The 23,017-nt window shown below is 41.5% G+C and overlaps 1 protein-coding gene across 2 annotated transcripts; it reads right to left on the bottom strand.

Annotated features, from left to right (window-relative positions):
• Window positions 1-320: 320 nt before the first annotated feature.
• Window positions 321-21,773, bottom strand: pck2 (phosphoenolpyruvate carboxykinase 2 (mitochondrial)). Of its 2 annotated transcripts, none has more exons than XM_031836172.1 (10): window positions 21,649-21,773; window positions 8,721-8,933; window positions 8,219-8,403; window positions 7,531-7,737; window positions 5,574-5,761; window positions 3,461-3,623; window positions 2,950-3,165; window positions 2,162-2,299; window positions 1,768-1,863; window positions 321-1,525 (listed from the first exon to the last, which is right to left on the bottom strand). In XM_031836172.1, exons 2-10 carry the CDS (start codon window positions 8,750-8,752, stop codon window positions 1,047-1,049), a joined length of 1,704 nt encoding a protein of 567 aa, XP_031692032.1. In that variant the 5' UTR covers window positions 8,753-8,933; window positions 21,649-21,773; the 3' UTR covers window positions 321-1,046. The 2 variants fall into 2 exon arrangements, with proteins under 2 accessions (XP_031692032.1, XP_031692031.1); XM_031836171.1 differs by lacking the exon at window positions 21,649-21,773 and adding an exon at window positions 20,812-20,937.
• Between the last annotated feature and the right edge of the window lie 1,244 nt (window positions 21,774-23,017).

Below are 23,017 nucleotides of genomic sequence, written 5' to 3'. Positions count from 1 at the left end.
TAACTTGTCCTTGTGGTAAAAAAAAATATGTAGGTAAAACAAAGCGCGAATTAAAAGTACGTATCGTAGCACCATTAGGTGTAAAAACTTTACTTATCCAGTTGCGGCCCACTTCTTGGAGGCAGGCCACTCGATTTTGTCTCTGCGTTATATTGGCATCGAACATGTCACCTCCCTAGGACAGGGGGTGACCTTGATAATTTATGACCCTGATGAAAACAGCTTGGCTGTCGAAACGTTGATAATGACATTTTTGCATCTGAGCTCCTAGAGTGTGCGGCTCTCTTATTTTCGAGTGTTGATCAAAAGACACAATTGAGGCAGATTGAGGTTGTTTATTAATTGCATTGTAATAAAACATTTAAATGAAATGTCCATTGAATGTATTATTGGTCCAACATTGAACATAATGTAAACATATCATTATCATGCATTTTAATTGAAGACAATACAAGTTGCCAAAAACTGCGAATGAATCTTTCACTCAATAAAATTTAGTTAAAATGTTTTGGTGTTCCCTGAGCCAATCAGATATATTTCCTTCACATGTTCCAAGCCAATGGCCATTCAGTAATCTCAGTGACTAGTGAGAGGCCAGCAGTGCATTTCAAAAGATGTAGTTAATATTCTGCAAAATGTTAAAATGTATATGGATGTTAAACCTTGTTATGATAAGAGATTATTATTTGGGATAATAGCTTGTAAACAAACATCCAATGCCTTTGTACTTCATTGCAAGATGTCAGTAAGGCATTACTACACATTGATTCTACTCAAATATCCATTGACAGTGAGTGGCGACTGAACTGCATTCGTTAGTGATGCAGTTGCATCATATCATTTTATTCTCTTACAATTTAGAACCTTTGCTTTACATCTTCCCACATATACTCAATGCAGTTCCCCCCAAACTGCAATCAGTTTGTCAGCCACTTTTTCTTACCCCCCCCCCCCCCTACCCATCCCCACCATATTGCAACATCAGTGTAGTGTAATGTCCAACCAATAGTCTAAACTTTCTCTCTTCAACTCTGACTCATCTGGGTCTATGCCTCTCCATTCCTGACCCTGTCCTCCAGAGCTTTCAGCTCTCCCTCCACCTGTTGGGGGAGGTCGGCTCCCACCTGCTGGGTAAAGTACGCCCGCAGCTCCCGGGTCTCCTTCTCCCAGAAGGCCTTGGGCAGGTCGAAGAGGGCCCCCATGTCCACTTTGCTGCCCAGGCCCTGCAGGTTGATGGCTCCCTCCTGTGGCACCCAGCCCACCAAGCTCTTCTTTGCTGCCTCGTCCTCCCTCTCGCGGCCGCAACGCTTGAAGATCCACTCCAGCACGCGTGCATTGTCCCCGAAGCCTGGCCAGAGGAAGGAGCCCGACGTGGGGTCCTTACGGAACCAGTTGACGTGGAAGATCTTGGGCAGGTGGGTGGGGGCCTTGCGGGTCTCCATGCTGAGCCAGTGGGCCAGGTAGTCACCGAAGTTGTAGCCGAAGAAGGGGCGCATGGCAAAGGGGTCATGCATGATAACCTTGCCTAGGGATGAAAAAAATAATTTTCATCAAAAGGTCATTGCTTTATACATTGACACTGCTGGAGAGGAATCAGGGAATACAGTATACCACCCAATCAGGGGATATTAGCCCTAGATATGTTTTTCCTGTTCTATTCTATAATTTTCCATTGTACTCTATAGACAGCTCATATCCACTTAAATGACGTAGTAACACATGTCATTCTATGACAAGCTCTTTAATGAGGTTTATGAGGTACTGTACCTTTGTACTCAGCGGCTGCTGTGGCCTCAGACCTCATAGAGGCTCCCACAAACACACCGTGACGCCAGCTAAACGACTCATACACCAGTGGGACACCTGGGAAACAGAGAGGTCAGGGGTCAGGACAAGGCCAACAGTGTGACAGAGTGTCCCACAGCTACACACTGGGAGCAATAATTTTAGAACATACAATTTCAAAACAGTTATAATACAGAATAACCTATTTTCCAGTTACATTAACCAAACGGTATAATTTGTAACACTGGATATACCACCAGAGGCTTGCTTTATAGGAGTGTCTGCTACATGAATATAATAACAATATAATATTATTCTTGTTGTATACGAGTTCCTAAACCAGAGTTTAGTCATTGGATCATGAAAGGCCACTCACCCTCTGGCCTTCTGCCCCCGAAGATGATGGCATCGATGGGCACTCCCTCGTCACTCTCCCACTGGGGGTCGATAATGGGACACTGGGCCGCCGGGGTACAGAACCTGGAGTTGGGGTGGGCACACGGGGCAGAGTCTCCTGTGGAAGAAGAGAAAGACGGTGAATACTATTAACAGAATAAAACATTATGACTATATAAATTAGTAGTACTGGTACATGAACATTTCTACAACATTGGATTTGATGATAAGCATATAAATAACTTAGAAACATGATTACATTGTTTTTAATGCTACTAGATTCATGGATAAACACGATGTAGTGATTTACAAAGAGTTTACTAATGGTTAACTCTAAGTAGTTTATGAGTAGACATTCTAATGAAGTGTTACTGTGTACTTCTCTACCCAATGGCAACACAAGGACAGTGTCACACCATGTCTCCAGAAGGCACTGTTAACACTACAGTGTGTCAACTCTACCTGTCCACTGTTAACACTACAGTGAGTCAACGCTACCTGTCCACTGTTGACACTACAGTGTGTCAACTATACCTGTTCACTGTTGAATTTTTATTTGACCTTTGTTTAACTAGGCAAGTCAGTTATGAACAAATTCTTATTTTCAATGACGGTCTAGGAACAGTGGGCTAACTGCCTTTTTCAGGGGCAGAACAACAGATTTTCATCTTGTCAGCTCGGGGATTCGATCTTGCAACCTTTTGGTTACTAGTCCAACGCTCCAACCACTAGGCTACCTGATGCCCCACTACAGTGAGTCAACTCTACCTGCTTTCCAGGATTTGCCATGCCAGTCGGTCAGGGAGACCCCTGCAGCAGGGGGGTCCAGTCCCTCCCACCATACCCCCCCGTCGCTGGTCTCGCCCACGTTGGTGAACACTGTGTTTTTGGCGATGGTCGCCATGGCGTGAGGGTTGGTCTTCAGGGACGTGCCAGGAGCCACGCCGAAAAAGCCATTCTCTGGGTTGATGGCCCTGAGTTTACCTGAGGAGAAAGTGACAAGGTGAGTCACAGAGATGCATTAAAGGATTTGCTCCTTGAAGAAGTGATGTAGTCAACTTAATAATTTCCTCTCTAAGAAAAGGAGGGGAAAGGACTTGACAAGTGGGAGTTGCTGGTTTTAGTTGCAATGGGTTGTACAATCTGTCTGGCCATGAAATTAATAACATGAGTGTGAATGCTCTTGTATGTTACTGTTTGAGCCTTTACTAGTCTGTCATTGTCTCTACAGAAGCTCTGAGTCTCAGAGTGTGTGTTGAGTGTGCATCCCTCCCCTCACCCTGGCTGTCAAACTTCATCCAGGCGATGTCGTCTCCCACACACTCCACAGTCCAGCCAGGCAGCGCAGGCTTCATCATGGCCAGGTTGGTTTTCCCACAAGCACTTGGAAACGCCGCCGCCACGTAACGCTTCACTCCCCGAGGATTGGTGATGCCCAGGATCTAGTCGGGGAGGAGTGACAGGAAAGAGAGAAAGAGAGAGAGGGAGATATTTTCTGAGAGGGTAGGTGTGGCATTGACTGGGCAGTTTCTCCGGTAATGTAGATACATCAGAAGGGACTAACTAACTACTCACTGCTACTGCATGAGGCACTGACTGTGTCACATACAGTATGCTCTAGAGGTCAACCGATTAATCGGAATGGCCGATTAATAAGGGCCGATTTCAAGTTTTCATAGCAATCGGAAATTGGTATTTTTGGACACCGATTTGGCCGTTTTTTTCTCCTTTTTTTCCCCCTTTATTAAATCTTTATTTAACTACGCAGGTCAGTTAAGAACACATTTCTTATTTTCAATGATGGCCTAGGAACGGTGGGTTAACTGCCTCGTTCAGGGGCAGAACGACAGATTTTTACCTTGTCAGCTCGGGGGATTCAATCTTGCAACCTTACAGTTAACTTGTCCAACGCTCTAACCACCTGCCTCTCATTGCACTCCACGAGGAGCCTGCCTGTTACGCGAATGCAGTAAGCCAAGGTAAGTTGCTAGCTAGCATTAAACTTATCTTATAATAAACAATCAATCAATCATAATCACTAGTTAACTACATATGGCTGATGATAATACTAGTTTATCTAGCGTGTCCTGCGTTGCATATAATCGATGCAGTGCGTATCGTTGCTCCAATGTGTACCTAACCATGAACAACAATGCCTTTCTTAAAATCAATACACAGAAGTATATATTTTTAAGCCTGCATATTTAGCTCAAATAAATCCAGGTTAGCAGGCAATATTAACCAGGTGAAATTGTGTCACTTCTCTTGCGTTCATTGCACGCAGAGTCAGTGTATATGCAACAGTTTGGGCCGCCTAATTTGCCAGAATTTTACGTAACTATGACATGACATTGAAGGTTGTGCAATGTAACAGGAATATTTAGACTAATGGATGCCACCCCTTAGATAAAATACGGAACGGTTTCAGTATTTCACTGAAAGAATAAACGTCTTGTTTTCGAGATGATAGTTTCCGGATTCGACCATATTAATTAACTAAGGCTCGTATTTCTGTGTGTTATTATGTTATAACTAAGTCTATGATTTGATAGAGCAGTCTGATTGAGCGGTGGTAGGCAGCAGCAGGCTCGTAAGCATTCATTCAAACAGCACTTTCGTGCGTTTTGCCAGCAGCTCTTTGTTGTGCGTCAAGCATTACGCTGTTTATGACTTCAAGCCTATCAACTCCCGAGATTAGGCTTGTGTAACCGATGTGAAATGGCTAGCTAGTTAGCGGGGTGCGCACTAATAGCGTTTCAAATGTCACTCGCTCTGAGACTTGGAGTGGTTCGAGCCCAGGGAGGAGCGAGGAGAGGGACGGAAGCTATACTGTTACACTGGCAATACTAAGGTGCCGATAAGAACATCCAATAGTCAAAGGTTAATAAAATACAAATGGTATAGAGAGAAATAGTCCTATAAATACTATATTAACTACAACCTAAAACGTCTTATCTGGGAATATTGAAGACTCATGTTAAAAGGAACCACCAGCTTTCAGATGTTCTCATGTTCTGGGCAAGGAACTTAAACATGAGCTTTCTTACATGGCACATATTGCACTTTTACTTTCTTCTCCAACACTTTGTTTTTGCATTATTTAAACCAAATTGAACATCTTTCATTATTTATTTGAGGCAAAATGTATGTGTTATATTAAGTTAAAATAAGTGTTCATTCAGTATTGTTGTAATTGTCATTATTACAAATAAAAAAATAAACAATTGGCCGATGACAATTCACTCTTTTACTCATTACTATGTTCCCTGTCTGCTCTTCATGTCTAAGATACAGTATTCCTGTTGGAACCCCTTCAAAAAAGGGAAAGGTGGGTGCACCCCTATCAGGGTCCCCTACCCCTAGGTGCACCCCTATCAGGTCCCCGTTCTCACCAGCATGTGTTCGGCCAGCCAGCCCTCATCCTTTGCGATGCGCGAGGCGATCCGCAGAGCAAAGCACTTCTTGCCCAGCAGAGAGTTGCCTCCGTAGCCGCTGCCGAAAGACAGGATCTGCCTGGTGTCTGGCAGGTGGGAGATCAGCACCTTCTCTGGGCTACACGGCCACGAGTTGACCAGGGGAGCTGGAAGGAGCGGAGGAGGAGGTGGGGAGCATGGGAGGAAGATGGTGATGGAGGGGGGGGGGGGAGATTTGAAAGCAAGGAATGGAATAGATGGAGAAAGACAAAATGAGGTGAGGCAAATGGTGCTTGAACGGCATACTGCTGAACATGTATAATTATGTAGGATACAGTTAATGTCAGAAGTTTAAATACACCTTAGCCAAATACATTTAAACTCAGTTTTTCACAATTCCTGACATTTCATCCTAAAAATTCCCTGTCTTATGTTAGTTAAGATCACCACTTTATTTTAAGAATGTGAAATGTCAGAATAATAGTAGAGAGAATGATTTACTTCAGCTTTTATTTCTTTCATCACATTCCCAGTAGGTCAGAAGTTTACATTCACTCAATTAGTATTTGGTAGCATTGCCTTTAAGTTGTTTAACATGGGTCAAACGTTTCGAGTAGCCTTCCACAAGCTTCCCACAATAAGTTGGGTGAATTTTGTTATGGCCACTCCAATACCATGACTTTGATGTCCTTAAGCCATTTTGCCACAACTTTGGAAGTATGCTTTGGGTCATTGTCCATTTGAAAGACCCATTTGCGACCAAGCTTTAACTTCCTGACAGATGTCTTGAGATGTTGCTTCAATATATCCACATAATTTTCCTCCCTCATGATGCCATCTATTTTGTGAAGTGCACCAGTCCCTCCTGCAGCAAAGAACCCCCACAACATGATGCTGCCACCCCCGTGCTTCACGGTTGGGATGGTGTTCTTCGGCTTGCAAGCCTCCCCCTTTTCCTCCAAACATAATGATGGTCATTATGGCCAAACAGTTCTATTTTTGTTTCATCAGACCAGAGGACATTCCTCCAAAATGTACGATCTTTGTTCCCATGTGCAGTTGCAAACCGTAGTCTGGCTTTTTTATGATGGTTTTGGAGCAGTGGCTTCTTCCTTGCTGAGCGGCCTTTCAGGTTATGTCGATATAGGACTCATTTTACTGTGGATACTTTTGTACATGTTTCCTCCAGCATCTTCACAAGGTCCTTTGCTGTAAGTTCTGGTAATGATTTGCACTTTTTGCACCAAAGTACGTTAATCTCTAGGAGACAGAACGCGTCTCCTTCCTGAGCGGTATGACGGCTGCGTAGTCCCATGGTGTTTATACTTGCGTACTATTATTTGTACAGATGAACGTGGTACCTTTAGGCGTTTGGAAATTGCTCCCAAGGATGAACCAGACTTGTGGAGGTCTGCAATTTATTTTCTGAGGTCTTGGTTGATTTCTTTTGATTTTCCCATGATGTCAAGCAAAGAGGCACTGAGTTAGAAGGCAGTCCTTGAAATACATCCACAGGTACACCTCCAATTGACTCAAATGATGTCAATAAGCCTATCAGAAGCTTCTAAAGCCATGACATAATTTTCTGGAATTTTCCAAGCTGTTTACAGGCACAGTCAACTTAGTGTATGGCAACTTCTGACCCACCGGAATTGTGGTATTGTGAATTATATATGAAATAATCTGTCTATAAACAATTGTAGGAAAAATGACTTGGTCATGCACAAAGTAGATGTCCTAACCGACTTGCCAAAACTCTAGTTTGTTAACAACAAATTTCTGGAGTTGTTGAAAAATAAGTTTTAATGACTCCAACCTAAGTATATGTAAACTTCCGACTTCAACTGTATGTGATATGCAACAATGTTGTTGTTTTCCAAGTTTATGATATAACTTACAAGATGGCGATAGAGAGAGAGTCTCTGGGCAGTGGTACCTTTCAGTGGGAGAGGTTGCCCAAGGGAGTGCTGGCAGCGCACAAACTCTGCCCCCTGTGACAGCTTGTCCATGACTGGGGTGCCCATGCGTGTCATTATGCCCATGCTGGCCACCACGTAGGGCGAGTCCGTCACCTGCACGCCAAACTTAGACAGCGGAGAGCCCACCGGGCCCATACTGAAAGGGATCACATACATGGTTCGACCTGAAGAAGAATGAGGAAATTAAGTAATCAACATTTTAATTGAGTGTTAGACATTATTTCCCATTACAGACAAGTCTCAGTTGGCTAGTTGAAAGCCTTGGTGTCTCAATAAAATTTGAATGTTTCAGAGAATCATTTAACCCCACAATTTATTCCTAAACTCTACTATTTGATATTTAATGACTCTTGACCCTCTTACCGTCTAATTAGTCCAAATTGGACTTCAGTAGTGTAACATTATAACACAACGTTGATAGTCAACTATAACATTTGCCACTGGCGCTTTAGCTAGTTATTTTAGAAGTTTAGGACGGTTTTCTGTGATGCAAAAATAGGCATTTAAAAAAGTGACAAACCCAATTTGAATGAAGACTGACAGTCCATTACAGACAACTGATACAGGCAGCTGAAACTATAGAGAGGTTGTGTTAAACCTCTTGTCTGAAAGCCCCAGAGTAGAACGGCGTGTACAGTACAGTACCTGCCATGCAGCCTGGAAAGCGGTCCTTCCTGGCCTTCTGGAAGTCACCCTCACTCATCCAGCTGCCCAGCTGGCTCTTAGCCCCCCCACCGGGGGTGGGGATGGTGTCCCTCTGGTTCTTGGTGACGATCACCGTTTTACTCTCCACGCGAGCCACATCCTTGGGGTCTGTGCGTGCCAGCCAGCTGCCCAGACAGAAAAGCCATAAACAGACTATTAATTATCTTATAATTCTTTATGGCAATGAGTATAACAGGCCTGGAGTCTTTTGTTGACCTCAAGGCCACAGTGGAAAAGGTGACCCAAGAGATTCTTTGATGTATGACTGAAATTGTTTCAGATTAATATTACAGAGTCAGACAGATAACTTCACTAACCAGAATATTTTTTTATGTATTCTGCTCTACATTAACTTAGATCACTAGTGAACTTAACCTGCTTTGTGACATAAAGACCAAAATTCCTACTCAACCTGTGTAGCAGTGATCACAGCAGAACTCACCAGTTCTCATACTTCGGTAGCTTCTTCACCATGCCCTCCTTCTCCAGGCCAGTTAGGATGTGGGCCGACTCTTCTGCACTCCCCGTCACCACATGCACATTGGCAGGCTTGCACTCATCCACCGCCCCCTTCACAAAGTCAGCCACCGCTGGGGGCAGAGAGGGGATCGAGGCCAGGGAGCGGACCCCCACAGATGCCCCCACGCCACCCCGTCTGTACCAAGACACAGGGAGGTAGAAGTGGGTGTGTTACAGAGGTTTACAGGGGAGGAACTGTATTCAAACATACTGTACTATACAGACATGATATTAGGTTGCTGGCTGATAGCAGCTGTAAGAGGAGCAATACTATGATAATTTAGCAACTCGCAGTTATCAAATAAGATGTGCCCCAAATGGATATCAAATTTAAATCTGGTGTTAAAATAGGCAACACAATAGGAGCAACATTTAAATACTGGGTAGCAAGATGCACAATAGTAGCAAGATACACAATCAACCCCTTCAGTATGGTTTCAGGGATGCAATTCTATTGAGAGTAGATTACAGGAAAATGTGTCACTACATTCTTACTATTAGTGCTAGTATTAGAGCAATTCACAGGTAAATAATGCAATGGGGCAATGGGGTGTCACTGAGGAGTAGACTTGGGTCCTTCTCCAAACGGATTCGTGGGAATTTTGTTTTACCTAAACCACAGCAAGCACTGTGAATGGGTTACTTCTGAACATATTCTAGAATAACATTTCATTATCGGGTGTATGGTTAGAAACAAATAATACCCATACATGTTCACTATTATTTAATCATCTGCATGAGACAGACATCAGAACCTGACACTTCGGCTCAGAGCTCTTTATAATGGTGGAGGCACGTAGGGGGGCTTTCTTTTGTTTGTTAACAGCCCAGTGTTCACAAGCAAGGGTAAAACACAATCAATTACAACATGTGTGAGAGCTCTGGCTAGCTGACTAGAAACACCAGGCGCGATGGTTGATGGTTTGACAACAAAAAAAAATCTGAGGAGGATTCAATGTGTGCTCAGATGCACTCTTCAATTGAAACTTTGTTTTTTTAAATAAATAAAAAATAACTCTTTATACTGACGTGTCTAGGAACCTCTGGAGCTGGTTTGGCTATCTCTTTGTCTCTAGGAGCTGCCTCATAATTTGACTTGCATTCCAACTCATGGCTAGGTCTATTGACTAATTTGGCTAAGAATTTAAATCACGCTATTCTACCTTGGTAGCTCGGTGAAAGACATGTTCCGGTAAAAGGGCTGACAAAGTCTGTTCCAATTGGCTGCATTGTGGGTGTCATTAAACTTCCTGTGTAAACAACGGCCATTTCTAAAGGAAGGGTTAAAGGCTGCCCAGTGTCCTACGTGCAAACTGAGAATATAGATTGTTGTTGATGGGAAAATGCCCAATGTCACAGGGAACAAGTATTGTTTAAACACTGTTTAACCATTTATGTGATGAGAAGTCATCTTAGATCTTCTCCAGTTTATGAAGTCTATTATAAGTGATTCATTTCTGCATGCAGTCGACCAGATGTGTGTATTGAGAAACTTCAGACTGGGAGGGAAGGGGAGAGAGACCTTTTGCCCACAAAGTACTGAGTAGGAAAAGAGAGAGCAAGCAAGAACACAAAAAAATGAACCATAAGAGGAGAACGGTTAGGCTTTCCACCCTTTCCTCTGTGTAGATTGCCATTCTCAGGAACAGGTCACTGCAAGCAGACTTTACTGAAAATCTATAGAGCACATACTGTTGGAGCTTTTTACATTTTATTTCACCTTTATTTAACCAGGTAGGCTAGTTGAGAACAAGTTCTCATTTGCAACTGCGACCTGGCCAAGATAAAGCATAGCAATTCGACACATACAACAACACAGAGTTATACATGGAATAAACAAAACATAGTCAATAATACAGTAGAACAAAAGAAAACAAAAAGTCTATGTACAGTGAGTGCAAATGAGGTAAGATAAGGGAGTTAAGGCAATAAAGAGGCCACGGTGGCGAAGTAATTACAATATAGCAATTAAACACAGGAATGGTAGATGTGCAGAAGATGAATGTGCAAGTAGAGAAACTGGGGTGCAAAGGGGCAATAAATAAATAAATACTGTATGGGGATGAGGTAGGTAGATAGATGGGCTGTTTACAGATGGGCTATGTACAGGTGCAGTGATCTGTGAGCTGCTCTGACAGCTGGTGCTTAAAGTTAGTGAGGGAGATATGAGTCTCCAGCTTCAGAGATTTTTGCAGTTCGTTCCAATCATTGGCCGCAGAGAACTGGAAAGAAAGACGACCAAAGGAGGAATTGGCTTTGGGGGTGACCAGTGAGATATACCTGCTGGAGCGCGTGCTACGAGTGGATGCTGCTATAGTGACCAGTGAGCTGAGATAAGGCGGGGCTTCACCTAGCAGAGACTTGTAGATAACCTGTAGCCAGTGGGGTTGGCGACGAGTATGAAGCGAGGGCCAACCAACGAGAGCATGCAGGTTGCAATGGTGGGTAGTGTATGGGGCTTTGGTGACAAAACGGATGGCACAGTGATGGACTGCATCCAGTTTGTTGAGTAGAGTGTTGGAGGCTATTTTATAGATGACATCACCGAAGTCGAGGATCGGTAGGATGGTCAGTTTTACGGTATGTTTACGGTATGTTTGGCAGCATGAGTGAAGGATGCTTTGTTGCGATATAGGAAGCCAATTCTAGATTTAATTTTGGATTGGAGATGCTTAATGTGAGTCTGGAAGGAGAGTTCACAATCTAACCAGACACCTAGGTATTTGTAGTTGTCCACGTATTCTAAGTCAGAGCCATCCAGAGTAGTGATGCTGGACGGGCGAGCAGGTGCGGGCAGTGATCGGTTGAATAGCATGCATTTAGTTTTACGTACGTTTAAGAGCAGTTGGAGGCCACGGAAGGAGAGTTGTATGGCATTGAAGCTCGTCTGGAGGTTAGTTAACACAGTGTCCAAAGAGGGGCCAGAAGTATACAGAATGGTGTCGTCTGCGTAGAGGTGTACCAGGGAATCACCAGCAGCAAGAGCAACATCATTGATGTATACAGAGAAAATAGTCAGCCCGAGGATTGAACCCTGTGGCTCCCCCATAGAGACTGCCAGAGGACCGGACAACAGGCCCTCCGATTTGACACACTGAACTCTATCAGAGAAGTAGTTGGTAAACCAGGCGAGGCAATCATTTTAGAAACCAAAGCTGTCGAGTCTGCCAATAAGAATGTGGTGATTGACAGAGTCGAAAGCCTTGCTCGATGAATACGGCTGCACAGTAATATCTCTTATCGATGGCGGTTATGATGTCAAAGTTCAAAGTTGTCGTTTAGGACATTGAGCGTGGCTGAGGTGCACCCATGACCAACTCTGAAACCAGATTGCATAGAGGAGAAGGTACGGTGGGATTCGAAATGGTCGGTAATCTGTTTGTTAACTTGGCTTTCGAAGACCTTAGAAAGACAGGGTAGGATAGATATAGGTCTGTAGCAGTTTGGGTCTAGAGTGTCACCCCCTATGAAGAGGGGGATGACCGCGGCAGCTTTCCAATCTTTGGGAATCTCAGACAGTACGAAAGAGAGGTTGAACAGGCTAGTAATAGGTGAACCAAGGACTATATTTATTCCTAGTTCTAAATTTTGTGAATGGGGCATGCTTATTTAAGATGGTGAGCAAGGCACCACCATTTAAAGAATAGCCAGGCATCATCTACTGACGGGATGAGGTCAATGTCATTCCACGATACCCCGGCCAGGTCAATTAGAAAGGCCTGCTCGCAGAAGTGTTTTAGGGAGCGTTTGACAGTGATGAGGGGTGGTCGTTTGGTCGCAGACCCATTACTGATGCAGGCAATGAGGCGGTGAACGCTGAGATGTTGATTGAAGACACCAGAGGTGTATTTGGAGGGCGAGTTAGTTAGGATGACTTAGGATCTATGAGGGTGCCCGTTTTTACGGATTTGGAGTTGTACCTGGTAGGTTCATTGATCATTTGTGTGAGATTGAGGGCATCAAGCTTGGATCGTAGGATGGCCGGGGTGTTAAGCATGTCCCAGTTTAGGTCACCTAGTAGCACGAGCTCAGAAGATAGATGGGGGGCAATCAATTCACATATGGTATCGAGAGCACAGCTGGGGGCAGAGGGAGGTCTATAGCAAGTGGCAACAGTGAGAGACTTGTTTCTGGAAAGGTGAATATTTAGAAGTAGAAGCTCGAATTGTTTGGGTACAGACTTGGATAGTAATAGAAAACTCTGCAGGCTATCTTTGTAGTAGATTGCAACACCGCCCCCTTTGGCAGTTCTATCTTGGCGGAAAATGTTATAGTTAGCGATGGAGATTTCAGGGTTTTTGGTGGTTTTCCTAAGCCAGGATTCAGACACGGCTAAGACATCCGGGTTGGCAGAGTGTGCTAAAGCAGTGAGTAAAACAAACTTAGGGAGTAGGGAGTACTTAGGGAGTAGGCTTCTAATGTTTCTAATGTTCTAATGTTAATGTTCTTTTGTCCTGTCATGTTGAGCCCAATTGTTAGAATCACTTGAGCGTCTGTCTAGAACTTAACTCACGGTAAATAAGAATTAGGGAGCCAAGAGTGAGTGGAGGTTGGTTTCTATTTTTCTTTTAAACCAGGGATCATCAACTAGATTCAGCCAAGGGGCAATTTTTTTATTGAGCAGATGGTCGGGGGGGCTGGAACATAATTACAAATAATTTGTTGACTGCAAATTGACCACAAGAAGCCCAAACAGATATATTTGACTAAAATATCATAATTTCAAACCTTGCTTACATTTCTATACAATCTCGCTATAATGCTTGGGAATTCTTGAGAACAGATTTCCAAAATGTAAATAACTTGGAGCTGATTTCCTGGTGTTTTTACAGTGTTTTATGTATGTCCAACAATAAAAATAAAAATAAATAAAATCATATATATTTTGCTCAGAAAACTTGGGGGCCAAATAAAACCACCAGTGGGCCAAATTCGGCCCATGTTTTGTCAGTTGGGGAACCCCGGTTTCCTCTTTTCTTACTTTTCAAAAGTTCCCCTATCCTCCGTTTCACCTTTGATGGCTTATTTCATCCTCCTGCCCTCTCTCTCTCTCGCCCCATCAGTCACTTTTGACAGATTGTCATGGTAGATGTATAAGGTAAAGGGAGGACTGTGCTCAACATATAACATGTGCTCATATGTATTGTTAATGTATTTTTACCTCTATTTAACTAGGCAAGTCAGTTAAGAACAAATTATTATTTCCAATGACTGCTTAGGAACAGTGGGTTAACTGCCTGTTCAGGGACAGAACAACAGATTTGTACCTTGTCCGCTCGGGGATTTGAACTTGCAACCTTCCGGTTACTAGTCCAACGCTCTATCGACTAGGCTACCCTGGTGCCCCATATAAGCACAACATGTTTCCATTTAAGGGTACAGCAAAAGTCCCAGCTTCCACTACAAGTACCATAGCAGCACTTCTGAACAAATCTGCTTGTGTCATTTTTCAATGTAGCTCACCATACCTATGTATGATATGTTACGAATTGCATTTTATAAAAAATATTTGGTTGGCGGTATATATAAAACAATATAAAACACCTCTTTGGGTGAATTCACTTACAGTATAGCCACGTTTTCAGTCACAATTTTCTTATACCACATAAAATGACTTGCATGATATTAATAAAAATGAAGCGTGGTTTGTTGAAATGTTGTAAAATAGGCCTAATGCACTTTTATATTTGTATGAAATGGTTAATAGTTCATTTTTGATAGGCTAACGTTACTTGATGAAGACATGCTGTTATAGCAACTCTGTGCTTTTGTCTTGAAACTAAAATGTAATGAGTGTAGCCTACAGACAAGAAAATAACTCCTTCAACTGTCTGCACACACAGGCTTGTGGATTGTTGCATTATTCAATAGTGTAATATGGTTTGGTTGCATTATTCAATAGTGTATACGTTTTAGAGGAAAAGCATCTGTCATTGTTCAATAGTTTATGGATCCTGGCTTGTGACCAATGTTCCCTCTAAGATGCGCGCAGCTCCCCCAGGGACTGCCTTGCGAAAGAAATATCAGCCAGCTCAGAGAAGCACAAGATTGAACTTCACTCAACTTTCTAGAGTTTTCCCCGTTAGTTAACACTATCAACGTTTCCCTTTACCGTGGGAATAGCCACTTTCAATGCAACATACCAAAACAAAATAAAGTATGCAAAACTTAAGATGCAAAACTGACTATGCAAGAGGTTTTGTTGTAGGCAAAACGCATCGGAGTAGGATTCTATTGCATTGACAGGCACACTCAGGCTCTACTCTACACAGCTGCAGATATGCAAACAGACCATTGCCATATATGAATTTGTACCATTCACCAGTGGTGTAAAATACTTAAGTACAAATACTTTAAAGTACTACTTAAGTAGTTTTTTGGGGTATCTGTACTTTACTTTACTATTTATATTTTTGCCAACTTTTACTCCACAACATTCCTAAAGAAAATAGTATACTTTACACTCCATACATTTTTCCTGACACCCAAAAGTACTTGTTACATTTTGAATGCTTAGCAGAACAGGAAAATGGTCCAATTCACACACTTATCAAGAGAACATCCCTGGTCACCCCTATTGCCGTTGATCTGGCAGACTCACTAAACATAAATGCTTTGTTTGTAAATGATGTCTGAGTGTTGGAGAGTGCCCCTGGCTATCTGTACATTTTAAAACAAGAAAACTGTGCTGTCTGGTTTGCTTAATATAAGGAATGTGAAATTAGTTGTACTTTTACGTTTGATACTTAAGTATATTTTAGCAAGTACATTTACTTTTGATACTTAAGTATATTTAAAACCAAATACTTTTAGACTTTTACTCAAGTAGTATTTTACTGGGTGACTTTCACTTAAGTCATTTTCTATTAAGGTATCTTAACTTTAACTCAAGTATGATAATTGGATACTTTTTACACCACTGCCATTCACTTTGAACTGGACTGTGTTTACAGCATGAGCGGTCGTGAGTAGATTAGCTTGTTTTAAGATCAAAGCAAGAGCTACACTGCCGTTCAAATGTTTGGGGTCACTTAGAAATGTACTTGTTTTTGAAAGAAAAGCACATTTTTTGTCCATTAAAATAACATTAAATTGATCAGAAATCCAGTATAGACATTGTTAATGTTGTAAATGACTATTCTAGTTGGAAACGGCTGATTTTTAATGGAGTATCTACATAGGCGTACAGAGGCCCATTATCAGTAACCATCACACCTGTGTTCCAATGACATGTTGTTTTAGCTAATCGAAGTTTATCATTTTAAAAAGCTAATTGATCATTAGAAAACCATTTTGCAATTATGTTAGCACACCTGAAATCTGTTGTAATGATTAAAGAAGCAATAAAACTGGCCTTCTTAAACTTGTTGAGTATCTGGAGCATCAGCATTTGTGGGTTTGATTACAGGCTCAAAATGGCCAGAAACATAGACCTTTCTTCTGAAACTCGTCAGTCTATTTTTGTTCTGAGAAATGAAGGCTATTCCATGCGAGAAATTGCCAAGAAACTGAAGATCTCGTACAACGGTGTGTACTACTCCCATTGCTGAACAGCGCAAACTGGCCCTAACCAGAATATAAAAAGGAGTGGGAGGCCCTGGTGCACAACTGAGCAACATGACAAGTACATTAGTGTCTAGTTTGAGAAACAGACACCTCACAAGTCCTCAACCGGCAGCTACATTACATTTCTTGCATGGAATAGCCTGTAGATATTCCATTAAAAATCAGCCGTTTCCAGCTACAAAAGTAATTTACAACATTGGCAATGTATACACTAGATTTCTGATCAATTTTATGTTATTTTAATGAACCAAACATGTGCTTTTCTTTCAAGGACATTTCTAAGTGACCCCAAACTTTTGAACGGTAGTGTACATGTAGCAACTTGTGCACATTTGTACATTTCCTTTGCTAGTTATTAGCCCAGTTATAGCTACTTTGTAGTCAGCAATGGCACAAAACATGTGCATTTCTTGACATCTTTCAAAAGCGAGTCAGGTAAAGAGCCTTTTTTGTCTTAAAGGGGCAGTGTTGTATTTTGAGACAGGCTAAAATAAGCTAAGAAGCCAATAGGCAGAGGGTAGCATAATTTGGCTGATTCTCTGTAATAACGGCATGAGAATACTTATGCATTTTATTTTGAAACAATATTTTCAGTCACATCCTTGTCTGAATGACAAGTGGTTAACAAGTTTTAATGTCAAGCCCTGCATGTATTTTTCAAAATTCTCATGGAATGTAGGCCTACATTGAACACCAAGCATTGGCCGCCTCTGTAGGCTGAACGATAGAACATCTATTTCCATGTTAAAATATTATGGCATTTTCTCCATATTTTTTTTATGGTAGACCACTCTGGTAGGCCTACATTACAGAGGTCTACCGATTAATCGGAATGGCCGATTACTTAGGGCCGATTTCAAGTTTTCATAACAATCGGAAATCGGTATTTTTGGACGCCGATTTTGCAGATTTAATATATATATATTTTTTTCATCTTTATTTAACGAGGGAAGTCAGTTAAGAACTCATTGTTATTTTCAATGACGACCTAGGAATGGTGGGTTAACTGCCTTGTTCAGGGGCAGAACGACAGATTTTTACCTTGTCAGCTCAGGGATTCAATCTTGCAACCTTACGGTTAACTAGTCCAACGCTCTAACCACCTGCCTCACAAGGAGCCTGCCTGTTACGCAAATGCAGTAAGAAGCCAAGGTAAGTTGCTAGCTAGCATTAAACTTATCTTATAAAAAAACAATCAATCAATCATAATCACTAGTCATAACTACACATGGTTGATGATATTACTAGTTTATCTAGAGTGTCCTACGTTGCATATAATCGATGCGGTGCGCATTGTTGTTGGACTGTCGTTGCTCCAACGTGTACCTAACCATAAACACCAATGCCTTTCTTAAAATCAATACACAGAAGTATATATTTTTAAACCTGCATATTTAGCTAAAAGAAAGGTTAGCAGACAATATTAACCAGGTGAAAATGTGTCACTTCTCTTCCGTTCATTGCACGCAGTCAGGGTATATGCAACAATTTGGGCCGCCTGGCTCATTGCGAACTAATTTGCCAGAATTTTACATAATTATGACATAACATTGAAGGTTGTGCAATGTAACAGGAATATTTAGACTTAGGGATGCCATCCGTTAGATAAAATACGGAACGGTTCCGTATTTCACTGAAAGAATAAACATTTTGTTTTCAAAATGATAGGTCATTAATATGGTCGAATCCGGAAACTATGGCTTGTATGTCTGTGTGTTATTATGTTACAATTAAGTCTATGATTTGATAGAGCAGTCTGACTGAGCGATGGTAGGCACCAGCAGGCTCGTAAGCATTCATTCAAACAGCACTTTCGTGCGTTTGCCAGCAGCTCTTCGCAATGCTTGAAGCACAGCGCTGTTTATGACTTCAAGCCTATCAACTCCCGAGATTAGGCTGGTGTAACCGATGTGAAATGGCTAGCTAGTTAGCGGGGTGCGCGCTAATAGAGTTTCAAACGTCACTCGCTCTGAGACTTGGAGTAGTTGTTCTCCTTGCTCTGCATGGGTAATGCTGCTTTGAGGGTGGCTGTTGTCGATGTGTTCCTGGTTCGAGCCCAGGTAGCGGCGAGGAGAGGGATGGAAGCTATACTGTTACACTGGCAATACTAAAGTGACAATAAGAACATTCAATAGTCAAAGTTCGTACAAATCGTATAGAGAGAAATAGTCCTATAATTCCTATAATAACTACAACCTAAAACTTCTTACCTGGGAATATTGAAGACACATGTTAAAAGGAACCACCAGCTTTCATATGTTCTCATGTTCTGAGCAAGGAATTTAAACGTTAGCTTTCTTACATGGCACATATTGCACTTTTACTTTCTCCTCTAACACTTTGTTTTTGCATTATTTAAACCAAATTGAACATGTTTCATTATTTATTTGAGGCTAAATTGATTTTATTGATGTATTATACTAAGTTAAAATAAGTGTTCATTCAGCATTGTTGTAATTGTCATTATTACAAATACATTTTTAAAAATCGGCTGATTAATCGGTATTGGCTTTTTAATGGCCCTCCAATAATCGGTATCGGGGTTGAAAAAAATCATAATCGGTCAACCTCTACTATATTATGATCAAATAGCCACAGTAGCCTACTTGAACACTGTTAAAAAATTACTTAAAACGGGTACAGCCTCAGTGTTCACAGTAAATGTGCGCCGAAAGTTGCACAGAATTCTCACAACGTTCAAGTTTGCACTCAGCAGACCTGAAATCTGCTCACTGACCCCCAAAAAATTTGGGAACATTGCTTGTGACTACTGTGATATTTACGGTCAATTTGAGCTGTGGACCAAGAATGTTGCTTTGCCAGCGAAAACTAAAGGTAAGGCAAGGATGTAATGTGAATTGAAAAGTAGAATTATCTTTAGCCACCACGCTCCTCAGACTCTCCTTTAGATCTCGTAGTGGGAATAGGACCTAGTCAGGGAGAAATGCGAGGACAAAGATAGCCATGAAAATTGATCATTTCTCAACCCCTGTGGCCCTCTCTTTGGGTTGCAGCTGGGCTTTGCTTAGTCTCATTTCCACAAGGACAATGCAACACACCTCCAAAAATGTAGACCAATCACTGTGCACCACACACAGTCACACCCACACTCCCCCCAAATTGAATGTAAATAGCTTGGTCCATAGTGCATTTTCAGGAACTGAGCAGAAATGCACATATCACATGCAACCTACATACAGAAAAAAAAATCATAACACATAGACATGCAGAAGTAAGGCATTGAAACTTCTATGTCAATTAGGCGGCTACACAAATCCTGACAATCTCGAATTCCCTATGATGCTGTTTCAACACACACACCAATAACAAATGCATAGTAGACACACAAACATAGAACCCTCTCAAGTTTGTAAGACTGACAGTGTCATGCAGTTCACTCTGAAAAGTAAGGTAAGATGCACTCAAGACTGCTCACATACTTGTTATTCTCCGTGTGACGTCACCCAACAGCCTTGACAAAGAGTGGTGAAGAGAAAGTGGAATGACAGAGATTCAAAGCAATAGGATCTTGAAATTCTGTCCGTCATTTTCTATCTCGGGGGCGAACAGCTTTTGAAATCTGGTCGGTCAGGTTTGTGCACCTCCAAGTCGGTCAGACACAAACCAAGACACACAAAGTTGTGTGTGCTGTGCTATATGTCTGTGGCATTTTCTATTAAGATCTTTCTTTGTAGTTCAGTGACATTGGGGTCATTCCATGTCATTTCAGCAAGCCATTACACCCACCATCTCAGATTCTTTTGAAATCATTTCTGCAGTTAGAAACAGATAAGATTAGCATTCCTGAACCATTATTTTGTTGAAATATAATTTGATTTATGAGAAATAATAAACTAATTGATGGCACTCAAATTGTACCTTTGAATGTATAGAACTCATTGGCTAGCTTGGACTTATTCTTTCCTCTGATCATTTTAAAACAAGACTGTCAATTTAACAGCAATTGACAATCAAGTTGGAGATGATGAATGGCTAATTGCAGTGCCTTGCATAGTCTTCAATATGACTTTCCATTCAACAATGAGGATATTTAATCCTAACTTTATGGACATGTCATTTCTAGTTTATGTGTCCTTAACATTTGGTTACAATGCATCTCTGATATTCCGAGTTTTCCATCATAAATGTATACCCTATCATCATAAGGATGTTTGCATAGGATTGCTGCCAACAGCCATATCATGAGCGAAATTGCGATAACTGGTAAAAGTATCTTATCCACTATAGTGATATTACTAATTCATGACAACTCATTTTATACCATCATCACCATTCCATGATTTGCCTAATGCAGTTAAAACATTTTAAATGTGGCATGGCTGGGAACAGTTCAAATAGACAACGAATACACTATGTACAGCATACTGTACCATGGTTAGTCAATAAGGAAATCATATGTTTCAAATTGCAATATGCTAGATACTCACCTTCTGATAACTCCAAGCAAAAGACACGACATCTTGCAAAATATAAAATAAAATAGATATCTTCACAAAAAGAGGAGAGACGTGTGCGCTTTAGGACCAACCACAACTCATATCGGATTGGCCTATGAAGAAGAACTCTAATGTTGAGGTAACCTGGTGTAGGCTCATGAGAGAACCTTGTACTTTGCAACACGTGTAACTTATCGGAGAGGCATACGCCTTGAACCAGGTTCTGCGCTTCGTTCTCCAAACCGCAAATTCAATGCAAACAAATAGCCAACCGATTGCATATATACATCAAGCTACATGTATATTTCTTTCGTCAAGTAATCCAACAGTAGTCTTGGCTATTGATAACGCTATCCGTTCAACAAAGGTTAGGCTATTAAACAGGACTGTCTGAAAACAAATAAAAGGTCTGAGAGGAGGTGTCTCTCATGTTAGACTTGTTTGTTTTCTATAACACTGCAAAGAGAATAAACAAAGTAGAGCATTTCATACAACTATCATATCCTGTCCCTGCTCTTACTGAACATATCCACTGTTTACTGCCCATGCAACAAAAACGCCTCTACCGGCTGATGCAAGTTCTGACGTTTCTGTATCAGCCAAGACATAACAGCCACCGTGGTGACTGGCACGTACGGCATATGGATGGAGAATCAAATGTTTAGGAAGAAAGTTGTTGAAGAGTCAGCTGAATAAATGCAAAGTCGTTGAAAAAGTACTACAGCGGAAGGATGTCTCATAATGACAACAGGCTACTGAAATTATCTTGACCCAGATGGTCTAGATCCAAAAGTGTTATTTATAATGGGCATAAAATAGTAAGCCTACCTGCGTTAGTACACCCGCGACATATCCAGTGCTTAGGTTTAGCAGGATCCTGTCGGAAATGGATCATCCACCTCTCTGTTTTGGCCTGTTTCGTTCCGGAACCTATTTATCCGGTACCTCTCGTGGCATGACAAATTATTGTAGCTTTTTGCAAATGTTAAATAAATTATAATAAACGCGATCAAAGTTCATTCGAGTTGCCTCTTTCTCAACCATGAGAAAGCCTAACATTTAGCCACTGAGGATAAATGATGTATTTTTTTAAATTGCCTAGCTGTGGAGAGTAGCCCAATAACGCCGTATGGCCTGCAGTCATAAACGCGCGGAAAATATCTCAGTGAACAAACAGCATGCATACAAAACTGGCCTATCGCAATATTTAAAATAGTCTACAATCGCGGGAAAACTCTGGTTGGGAAGCAAATGGCTCCTGCTGAAAAGAGAAGACTCTCAGTCTAATCTGTCAATTTTAGGCTACCAAACCAGTTGATCAACTTCCAAATATTGTTTTACAAAGTAAAACAAAAGAGAGAGAGAGAGAGTAAGAGGCGTGTGGCACAGAACGGAGCACATATGCCATCACTAGGGACTGAGCTGTGCATCATTGAGTGAGTCAGTGAAACTAGAAAGCATTTTTAGGATTATAATTTCCTCCTCATATTGTAGCATATAATATGTCTCCACACACCTAGGCTATGGATGGATTCAAGACAAGGTCGTTTTCATTGAGCTCAGATTCTCAGTTTGTCAGTATCAAAATAGCCTGTCATTTACGATCATGCAGTATTATGGTGCTTTCAAGACATCTGGTCGGAAAGTCGGAGCTCTAGAAAGAGGCCAGCCAGAGTTCCCCACTTGGAATTCTGAGTTGGATGACCGTTCAAAATCAATTTTCACAGTCGGAGCTCGTTGTTTTCCAGTCGTCTTGAACGCAGTAAAATCAGAAGTTGGAGATTTCACAGCTCGGAGTTCCCAGTTGTTTTGCCAGTTTTGCCAGCATTAAAACAAGATTATGCCGAAGTCTCCAGTCACGTAGAATTGCATGAAATGTGTTTATAAAATGCCAATGCGTTTATAAAAGGCCAAACATTTCCCGGACCCTAGGTCACAGAAAAGGTTTCCACTACGCAAATGGGATGATATACAGTGCCTTGCGAAAGTATTCGGCCCCCTTGAACTTTGCGACCTTTTGCCACATTTCAGGCTTCAAACATAAAGGTATAAAACTGTATTTTTTTGTGAAGAATCAACAACAAGTGGGACACAATCATGAAGTGGAATGACATTTATTGGATATTTCAAACTTTTTTAACAAATCAAAAACTGAAAGATTGGGCGTGCAAAATTATTCAGCCCCTTTACTTTCAGT

Source organism: Oncorhynchus kisutch, linkage group LG11, assembly GCF_002021735.2.
Source record: "Oncorhynchus kisutch isolate 150728-3 linkage group LG11, Okis_V2, whole genome shotgun sequence".
Lineage (NCBI taxonomy): Eukaryota > Metazoa > Chordata > Actinopteri > Salmoniformes > Salmonidae > Oncorhynchus > Oncorhynchus kisutch.
Note: the sequence above shows the minus strand (reverse complement) of the source record. Positions and strands in the feature narration are given on the sequence as shown.

Excerpts from the sequence above, each read along its gene's own strand:
- pck2 (XM_031836171.1), bottom strand. The coding sequence starts at position 20,843 with ATGTCGTGTCTTTTGCTTGGAGTTATCAGAAG. Across the intron at positions 3,624-5,573 it reads GGCTGGCCGAACACATGCTG|ATCCTGGGCATCACCAATCC; the intron begins GTGAGAACGGGG and ends CTCCCCGACTAG. Across the intron at positions 2,300-2,949 it reads TGGCAAATCCTGGAAAGCAG|GAGACTCTGCCCCGTGTGCC; the intron begins GTAGAGTTGACT and ends CTTCTTCCACAG.